This window comes from Mus pahari, chromosome 17, assembly GCF_900095145.1.
Source record: "Mus pahari chromosome 17, PAHARI_EIJ_v1.1, whole genome shotgun sequence".
Lineage (NCBI taxonomy): Eukaryota > Metazoa > Chordata > Mammalia > Rodentia > Muridae > Mus > Mus pahari.
In genome coordinates, this window is record NC_034606.1 from 55400518 (window position 1) to 55411160 (window position 10643).

A 10643-nucleotide genomic window follows, 5' to 3' on the forward strand; every position below is an offset into this window, starting at 1 on the left:
GGAGAGGGAGAGGGAGAGGGAGAGGGAGAGGGAGAGGGAGAGGGAGAGAGCTGAGAATATTTACTTTACACATCAGAATCAAGGAGTCTGGCTCATGGTATAAACTGAACAAGGGGGCAGGTGCAGTTAACCTCAGTAGGTCAGCTGTGAGGAGCAGTCTCAGGCTATAGTCCTTAGGGAAGGATGCTGTGTTGAAAGTCTCTACAAACACTGTTATCATTTGCACTGGGACCAGAGGAAGGCTTTGCTGCCCCTCAACAATGCATATTCACTCAGAATTTTATCTGCTCTCCAAAAATATCTTCGCTTAACGATACACCATCTAAAACAACCATCTGATTAACACGAGACATAAACTAATATTAATTATAGGGATAGGTCAGTCCAAATTTAAAGATTACAAAGGTACACATGCATGTACACCCTCATGCACATGTACGTTTGAAAGCTCTTGCCCTTTGGCAATGTTACTTTGATAACAGAGTGGATCACGCTCTGCCTGATGTGGTAGATCAGTAGCAAAGGTCGTTGCTTTTTACCTCATAGACGTTGAATTGTGACTGTCCTCTTGCGAGCTCCCGATAGCTTGTTGTAAATTCCCCAATGAAATCATGACTGAAAGTGAGAGGAGGAAAAAGTGTGAAGCATAAACATTGTGTAGTTCTCCTTCATGTTTCAAAACATTTTACAAAGGAACAACTTTTTCATTGTGAAAAATATTTAATATATTGATAAACATAACTTTATAACTTAGAAGATCTCTTAAAAAACATACTTTATTGTATTATATATTATTTAATTGTATTATAATAATACATAATTTTCCTTAATCCAAAATTTATAATCAATAATCATATTCCATTAATATCATTTACCAAAAGAAGAACATGTACATTATAAGAGCTGGAGAGTTGCTCAACTTGAGACAATTTAGAAACACCTGGAAGGCATTTTCTTTTCCCATGCCTGAGGAGGATTGTCTTGATTGTGCGGATTGAAGTGTGAACACTGGCCCACTGTGGGCGGCACCATTCCCTAGGTGGGATCTGGAGGTATGAGTAGAGAGAGGAAGCTACGGAGCAGCATGCATTCACTGCTTAATACACTTATCATGTGACCAGCTGTTTCAATTCTACCACCTTGACTTTCCAGCCATGATGGACTGGATGTACCTTAAACCATGAACTAAATAAAATAAGTCTTTTTATTTTTATAACTAAATAAAATAAGTAAAATAAGTCTTTTCTCCCTAAAGTTGCTTTTTTTCAGGGTTTGTTTGTTTGTTTGTTTTTTGAATCACATTAACAGGAAAGGAATCTAAGACAGGAGCTAAAATATTATTATAAACAAAAGTTATGCCATAGTAATTTTTTTGTGTCACAGGACTTGCAAGCTGTTCATTGACATAAGTGGATGTTCCTGTAAACCTTATCAGAATTGAAGGCTTAGCTGTGAATCACTTCAGAAGTTAAGAACCTTCCCTAGAGAACAGTAATAAGCAATGAAGAAGTTGTGTTTAACCAACCGAAATCTTAATTTCTGAAGGTAAGGTTCTGAAGAAAAATAAAGCCAATTAACTTAAATCAATTGCATAAATTTTATTATAAGAAAATTGTTTTCTTTACAATCACTTGAGGTGCAACTCATTTTGAAGTCCAGCGTTCCAATTACCCTTCTCTGATAGGTCCTGCATATACAACACTATATTTTTACATATGGTGACCCTCTTCAGAGCAGTCTAATTTTGAATTCTGTAATTAACGTTCAGATCTGGATTCGTATCCATGCAGTTGTGAAAGGAGAGTGATGAAGTTAGTAATATGCTGTAATTATGATGTCAAATCCTTAGAACTCACTTGATCCGGTTACACACAGACAAGGACACAACCTATACTACTGGTACTTCAGCTTTTCTACATGCTTTGTAAAATATGAAAGTAAGAATTTAACTAAGAGAGACGAAACAATTCCTTTGAACATGGGAAGCACAGCCTTCTAGCCACAATATCTTTTAAGAAACTTTGTAACTCTCTTGAGTCTTAGTGATTCTATGTAGAGCCCTGCCTCTCCCTTATGCAATAGTCAGGTATCTTAAATAGTAACCATGGAGATGAAAAATTCTACTGAAGGGGTTCAGATACGGTGGTGCTGACAGGGATGACTAGACCTGCGGTACTGAGCGCTCCCTGAGCAGCAGTGGAAACAGACAATGAAGACGAAACATTAAGTGGGCCTACTTAGGTTTGGTTATTTGTTTAAAATTCAGTGTTCAGACCTTGATTGTTTGTGCTTCATTTTTGCCACCCAACACCTATCACACACTTGACAGAGGAAGGCAATGTTTACTAGTTTCCAGCAAATGAAATTAGGCGATGAAGACTCAAAGTAAGGAGCACCTACCGACATAGTCTTTCTGACAGAAGGGAGTATCCTGGGTTCAAGTCAGGGTCTGGGTTTTGAGCATGCTCTGATATGACCAAACTGAACTCAGTGTAGAACTAAGAAGGGGATCTTTAATATTTGGCTATTTTGCACTAGATATATTTGTTACTCTTTTAAAAACCCGAGAAACGTACAATAGGGGGCAACCTATTTGTTCTCAATGATGGAAATATTACTTGAAATTGCTCAACTGGTTGACCTGCTCTGAAAAATGCCCACATGCTCTAAAATGATGAGAGAATTTGTGATTTATTTCTAGCAGAATGTAGCCTATGCTATCCTCTACAGAATTCTGTTTCCCACCCTTACTGCTAGACCCCAGACATCTTCAAGATGTCTTGAATTTGTTCAGAACAAAATAGACCTGAAGAAATGAAACAATGAAATATTGTTTCTCACCTCAATATGATTCAAGACAGTCATTTTAGAAAAAAACCAAACTCATATGTAACGGAATATTCTTATATTGTAGCAGATAATATTCATTTAGTCAAAACTTGCATGGCAAACCCAAGACAGTGATCTATAGAACAGAGAAAACCCATCATTTTTGCCAATGCAGTCCCCAAAGAAATGACTGAATAAGAAAAGAAGACTTGTCAAATTTCATAAGAATAGCAAGCAATAAAGTTGCCAAGTCTAGACACAGATTGTCTCAAGAATACCAGTGATGTAAAGAAACATGATTAGATTAGTATAAATGTGTAGATATGCTTTATCATTCCCAGCCTTTATAAACTGTACTATTTCAAATACTGCACACTAAACTACAAATCACATCAGAATTGTTTCAAATTTATTGTTTAATATTGTGTGTGTGTGTGTGTGTGTGTATGTGCATGTGGTTGTATGTATATGTTTGAGTGTTTGTGTGCCTGCAAGTGTGTGTGTGTGTGTGTGTGTGTGTGTGTGTGTATGTAAGTACATGTGGTGTGTGTATGAGTGTATGTGTGTGCATGTGTGTGGTATGTGTGTTTGAGTATGTGTGTGTGTGCGTGTGTGTGTGTGTTGTGTGTATGCCAAGGGCGTGTCTGAGGGATATCATGTGTGTTATGTGTGTTTGTGTGTGTGTGTATGTTTGTGGGGGCACATATGCCTATGTGTGTGTCTGAGAGCATGTGTGCTATGTGTGTTTGTGTGTGTGTATGTGTGTGGGGGCACATATGCCTGGATGCACATGCCTATGGGTGTCTGTGGAGGCATACAAGGGTGTGGGGTGCCCACCTTTACTACTCTCTGCCTATCCCTTTGAGGTGGTACCTCTCTTTGTACCCAAGGCTTGTGTTTTCTGCATTAGACTGAAGGCCAGCAAGCTCTTGTGATTAACCATCAAAGCTGGCAATACAGGTATTGTTGGAATGCCAAGATTGTGACATAGATGCTGGCCTCCAAAGTCTGGTCCTTATGAGTTCACAAGTCCTCATAATTGCTGAGCCATCTCCTTACCATGTATATGTATATGTGTATGTGTATGTGTATGTGTATGTGTATGTGTATGTGTATGTGTATGTGTATGTGTATGTGTATGTGTGTGTATATGTATATGTATATCTGATCTCTATTTTTTCCTATCTACTATCACTGGACTCTACTAAAATAAAAAGGAAATTAAACTTGCTTTAATAATTTATCTGCTTATACTGTGTTCAATATAATACTGAAAATGTTTGCTACATATAAAAATATGGTGAAAAAGTATTTGAAATTAAGTCAAAAGCAACAACTTCCATGTAACTTTAATAATAGTGTTCTCACTATGTTCTATTGACTTGCTTGTAACTAAATATTTTGTTTTCTGAATGCATTTTCAAAGTCAAGTTCAGTACAGTGCCTTCAGTGTGAGTTACATTGCTTAACATGATTATGGTTCACGTTTCTATAATATGTATGAAAAGTTTGAGGTAGCAAATTAAGGGAAATTTAGAACAAACTGATGACTGCCATCACTAGCAATGTCACTGCAGAAACTAGTTTTGAGTCAAATGCTGGATGAAATCTATGCATTGTAGTCACATCTGTGTTCCATCCCAGGTGGAGAGCAGCAGGATGCAAGTGGGATTCAGGTTTACGACTGTCCTTGAATACAGACATCAGTGCCCTCATGCACATTAGCATGTTGTCCTTGGTGTCACCTATCAGCTTAGCTACTCTTTCCTCCAAGAAGTCTTTCCTGGGTCATGCCCTCACCCTTAGCTTTTAGGAACAACAGCAAGCCTCAAAGCACCACTATCATTTATTTCCCACCATAGAGTATATATGATTATTTATGTGCTTCCCCTCTGGGCTTATTAGTCTTGAAAACAGGCAAGTTAAAAATCTTACCTCAGTATTCCCATACATCTACATCAGTGCCTGACACACAGTGGGTACCATGAGTGGCACGGTGTACTCAGATTATAGCATTGTCAATGCCTGGCACACAGTGGGTACTGTGAATGACACCATGTACTTGGATTACACCTGTCAGTGCCTAGCACATAGTGGGTACTATGAATAGTATAGTGCTCAGATTACTAACACAGCTGACCTGATATTACTTTGCTTATATTATCAGTGCTTTTGCCTCATATCAATCATATGCACTTCAGCATATCAGCAAATGTGTCAATTATGTTAACTTTTGAAGCCCTGCAATGTGAACACAATTCTGATTGTTATTGTCCCATAGGTTATGGGGCTATTTGATCACAAGGAAGGTTCTGCCTTCTGAGGTAGTTCTGGTGGTTTTCATGTTTACTTTCCCAACTGTCACCTAAGAACTCTGTACAGATGTAACAGCTGGTACATATATCCAAACCACCCCATTGCTTTCTCTACCATGCTGTGGTCCTGAGTTACTTTAAACTTCAGGATATATATATATATATATATATATATATATATATATATATATATATAAACACATATATGTATACATATGAATCTATATACATACATGTGTATATATGTATATATATACCTGTATACACATATACATACATATATGAATATATAGAGATTCATACATATATATAAAACTAAATTTAAATAATCAATTTGATTCATTCTGTCAAATGTGTTTATTTTTAAAGACCTTACTACAGTGCATTCTAATTTTTTCCAATGTAGTTCAAAACACCTATACATGTTATCAATTAAAAGGGCTTATCTGAAATCATTTATAGAAACATATTAAGTGCATAATTTTGAAGGGCTGTATAATACAGCGTGGCATTTTGAAGTTATATACACAAACAAAACCTGCATAGATTCTAGGATGCTTACTTCTGGAGTCCTTCTCTTTGGGTTAATGTCACATCATGATGGATTCAGGCGTGAGTTGAAGGGAACCTGCAGACATTCCCTTTAGGGTATATAGCATGATGTGAAGGCTTCAGGTCTGTACTCACACAAATGGGTACAACTTGTTACAATTTGAGTATGAAATGCTCCCCCTGCCCCCCCCCACCCCCCGAGCTCATGTTTGCTTGTTCCTTGGGCTAGTTTTCCTACTTTGGGAGGCTGTAGAACTTTTAAGAGGTGAGCTGTGGTCTGGCTGGCAAAGGTTAGTCACAATCTAGTCCCCAGTTCTATCAACCTTGTAGGCTGACCCTCTGTGATATGAAGGGCTGCACCTTCACATGCTCCCAGGAGCAGGGAGGTCATACCTTCCCTGACTAATGGATGTAAAGTCCCTAAAACCCTGAGCCCAAAGACGTGCGCTCTCTCTTGTTTCTGTCCAGTACTTCAGTCACTAATTCATCTTTCCTATGAGGGCAGCCTCTGTCTCTATTTCTTCTCTCTCCATTTATATTCCCCGTGTTTTCCTGTCTCAATTTCTGCCAGTGGCAGCAAGCATTGTATCTTAAAAAATAATAAGGACGTGAAAAGTGATCGGCCACAGCACTCAAGTGTAAGGAACTAGATACACAGCTGCAGACACTCCTCCTGTATAAACCCATGCTTACTGAATGGCAGTAGTCTTTGTCCCCAGGTGATGAAACCAGACAATAATGACACATCACGAGTACATAAGACTCATGGTCGACAATGACTGCCGCGAAGAGCTGTGTTTTCATAAATTCACAGAACAATCTTTCAGCTGCTCTCTGTTGTAATAATCGTCATAACTCTTCGACTTCAATGTTCCTGACTTTAATGCACTGACTGCAGTAGTTTAGATGCCCTCATGGTTGAGCACTTGGTCTCTAATTGTTGGTGCTCTGTGGGTAGGTTTAGGAGGCATGGCCTTGATGGAGGAAGTACATCACTGGGGGCTTTGATATTCCAAAGCCTCATGCATTTCTAGTACATTCTTTGCTTTGTTCTTGAAGTTCAGGTTGTGAGCTCTCAGCTTGTTGCTCCAGCTACCATGCCTTCACTATCCCATCATGAACCCTCACCATCTGGAACCATAAGGCCATATAAACTCTTCATTCTGGACGTTGTCATGGTCATGGTGTTATATCACAGCAACAGAAATACTGTTTTTTTAAATATGCTCTTTAGATTCTAATGGTTCTTTTTGTTGTTGTTGTTGTTGTTGGGTAGCTTCCTGAAATTCTAGTGGACACTCTCTAGTGCTCCTAAAAAGTCTCATAATGACTATTAAGCATTCCCAGGGTATGTGCTTATCTTGTGTTGTCATGTGTGGAATAAGCATGATTACATTTCTTGGTTCAACCTAAATCTGAATGCTAGTCAAACACTCTGCCACAAAGCCCCTATCTTAGCCCACAATCCAGGTCCTAGATTGTTCTGATAGAAGTAAAATTTGCTTCGTAAGGTATATTTTACCTAGTGTAATATATATGCACATATTGAGGATATAAGCAACCCTAGGCAAATATTAAGTGGCTTTAGTACATCTAATATCTGTGCTCTTCTGTGTGTTACAGGTGTGCTTCTCGGTCTCCATGGAAACTGGATGGATGTTACCACTCCCATTCATTAGTGCAGCAGAACTAGTCTCATTTTATCAGACTTTCCCGTACCTGCCCTTCTATACATTTCTACTATAGATAAAAATTGTAAGGGTATATTTTATACATGTGTAGCATAACAAATGTTTAAAGCTATAGCTGTGATTTGGAGATATATATATATATATATATATATATATATATATATATATATAATTGCATGTAACATATTTGGGTTACAAGAACTGTCAATATATATAATTAACTTTTTATGGGATAATATTTGAAATGTAAATAAAGAAATTATCTAATTAAAAAAAAGAAAATACTTTGTTTATAAACTTGATTTTACTTTATTATGTCCACCCAAAGACTTGGATATAATCCCATTTTTCTAAGATGAAGAAATTATTTTAAAATGGTTTATAATGGCACATAAGTGACAAATCTGTACTTAAGGATGTTATATGTGGCTTTGTAGCATTTACAGTCCTATATTGTCACAACTAATTTTTTTAAGAGAAAGCACAAAGAAATGTTTGAGAATTTATGTTCCATTATTCAAACTTCATGTACACCACATATAATTCAAACTTCACACATACAAATCTAACTTTTTAAAATATAATTACCTTTAATTCCTTGCAAGTTGCCTGTATCTTAATTTACTAAAATCAAGCAAAAACATCGCGCTCACATTAAAACTTCCCGGTTCAATAACAAGCACATTAGATATGAGGAGAAAAGTCTTCCATATAAAATAGCTTTCACCAGTATACCACTTTCTCCTCACTAGGACAAAATACCTAAAATATAGCATCTACTAAGATGAGGAAGGCTTGGCCCCAGAGGGGTCCAGGATGGCTGGAGCATGTCCTTGCCTCCTCCCATCACAGAGGACCAGGAAGGAGGAGGAGGAGAATTTGAGCAAGCCCCAGGCTTTCTCCTTTTCCACCTTTTATGCAGATTTGGCACCTCTTCTCTGGATTCTGCTAAGCATGACCTCACTGAAACCTCTGAAAATGGCCTCACAGACTCACAGCGATTACATGCAGCCAAGATGGCATCCACAGAGACCTAATGGTGCTGTCTGTGACAGAAAAATCCAGTTTTGTTTTAAGTGCATCAGAGCCTCTGTTGCATATTTATCTAGGATTGCTCGGACTACAATATGGCTGAGATAGTATCTGAACTTGACATCCTTACCAACTTCATGGACATTAAAACATTCATACTGTTTATATCACCTAATTTTTTTTCTATATACTTTGAAAGGAATTGGATTCTAGATTTAAGTTCAGGCATTAATATCTAGAAAAATGAGTTTCTCAGACCCAGTAAGTACATGGTTACGAAAGATGACACTCTCAGCTAGTGATAATATTGTTATAAAGGGCAAAACAAAATACCACTAACAGCTTTAATTTAAAAAATATAATTTTAATTTTAACCAAAGGACTAAAAAATGAAAGAAACCAAAACAGACAACCCAGGATACAGCCCCTGATCAACTTTTTTATTCCTGTCTGTCACTGATATATAGCTATAAGAATTCAATTCTATGACATCAGTTCCTTTCTCAAATATTTGCAAGCAGTACATTTGTTCAAGAATTGATGATAGATAATCATGCTTCCATCACAGAAGGATAAATCTGATCCAATATTTAATCATTTTCACCTTAGCTATGCCTTACACATTTTATATATTGGAATATTTCTGAGCTACCGTAGTATACAGATTCATTTTTTATTTTGTGTGACTGAATTCATATGACTTCATAAAGTTAGATTTAATAATCTATACGAATGTGCCATTATATTTCTAGTTTTGTCTTTTTTCTGTCAAAACTCACTACCAGTATGCCATTAAAAGGCAATAATATGGTTTTAATTTATTTTTGTTTTCATAGTGACTAAATGCAGAAAGAAGCAGTTCATCACTTCACAACTTACCATTTGTATTTTGATAAGAAAACACAAGGGAAATGTGGCAAGAATAACACATAAACAAACTTACATAATACAGCAGTTCCAGCCTGAAGCAAGAAAGGAACTGGACCATTCAAACAAATAATATGAAAAAAATTAAAGACATACAAAACAAATATGCAGGAAACTTGCAATAGCGTTAAAATAACTTTCCCTAAGGAAAACACACTCATATAGATAGATACAAAAAACACACTAAACAACAAGTAAAACCAGAATGGAAATTCCCAATAGTGTAATAAGACTCAACAAAGAGATAATAATGCAAGGTTCAAGAGAAAAAAAAATTAAAGAAGACACCTATAAAGAAAAACATAGCAGAATCATAGCAGATTCCTTGATCAACACTTTAAAAGCACAGGGTTCTGCTCCTTCCGGCTGCGGGGACATTCTGAGCGGACACAGCGGTCACCGGTTCCCTCTATGTGGCCCTGACTGGAATGCTGTCCACTTTGATCACCATTGGTGTTACCCTTCCTGATTTCCTGGTGGAGCCTCTATAGAGAAGAATTACCACACCTATGGCTCAGGTTCTGCGCTCAGTATTTCAGAGGCCTCCAGGTTGACTACAGACTGTGAAGAAAGGTGCAGAATCTCTCATTGGCACAGAATGGATTCGTCACAAATTTACCAGGTCAAGAATTCCAGATAAAGTGTTTCAGTCTAGACCTGAAGATCATGAAAAGTATGGTGGGGACCCCCAGAACCCTCATAAACTGCACATTGTCACGAGAAAAGAAGAACAAAGAGACATCCATACTGGAGAAAGATACGATCAAGATGCTCGGACTACAGAAGGCACATAGCCCTCAAACTCACAAGAACATCCTGCCGGTGGATGCAAAGCTGAAAGTGGGTAAACACTTGATACGCATCCAGCCCCTGAAGCTCCCACAGGGACTTCCCACAGAGGAGACCATGTCCAGCACGTTCCTCAAGGGCACTGCGTAGTTGGTCTCGCAGTGGCATCTAAAGCCTGTGGAACAGGCAGCGAAGTCCTGAGGCCATACGGCTTCAGTTCACAGATGTACTCACTGAGGGAACTGGTCTCATTAATATGTTTGCTCAGCCCCCCCCCCCCAAAGCACAAAGAAACTGGGGCAACGTACTACAAGTTGTAGAAGACTGTGCGTACCAACCCAGACTCCTGCACTCAGATAAACTGCTCGCCATAGACGGAGGAATAAAAATTTCTCCATGCACTAACCAGTACCCCCCCCTGAGCTTGTGTCTCTAGCTGCATATGTAGCAGAAGATGGCCTAATCGGCCATCACTGGGAAGAGAGGCCCCTTGGTCTTGCAAACTTTA

General features: G+C 38.1%; 1 protein-coding gene and 1 pseudogene across 1 annotated transcript in view; one reads left to right on the forward strand and one right to left on the reverse strand.

The window, feature by feature from the left end:
* The window catches only part of Cpne8 (copine 8), a 181524-nt gene that overhangs the window by 62407 nt on the left and 108474 nt on the right, over positions 1-10643 (reverse strand). The window contains exon 11 of the mRNA XM_021216350.2: positions 540-615. Coding sequence (XP_021072009.1) covers positions 540-615 — 76 coding nt within the window. The remainder of the gene's footprint in view (positions 1-539; positions 616-10643) is intronic.
* Positions 9856-10336, forward strand: LOC110334602 (annotated as a pseudogene).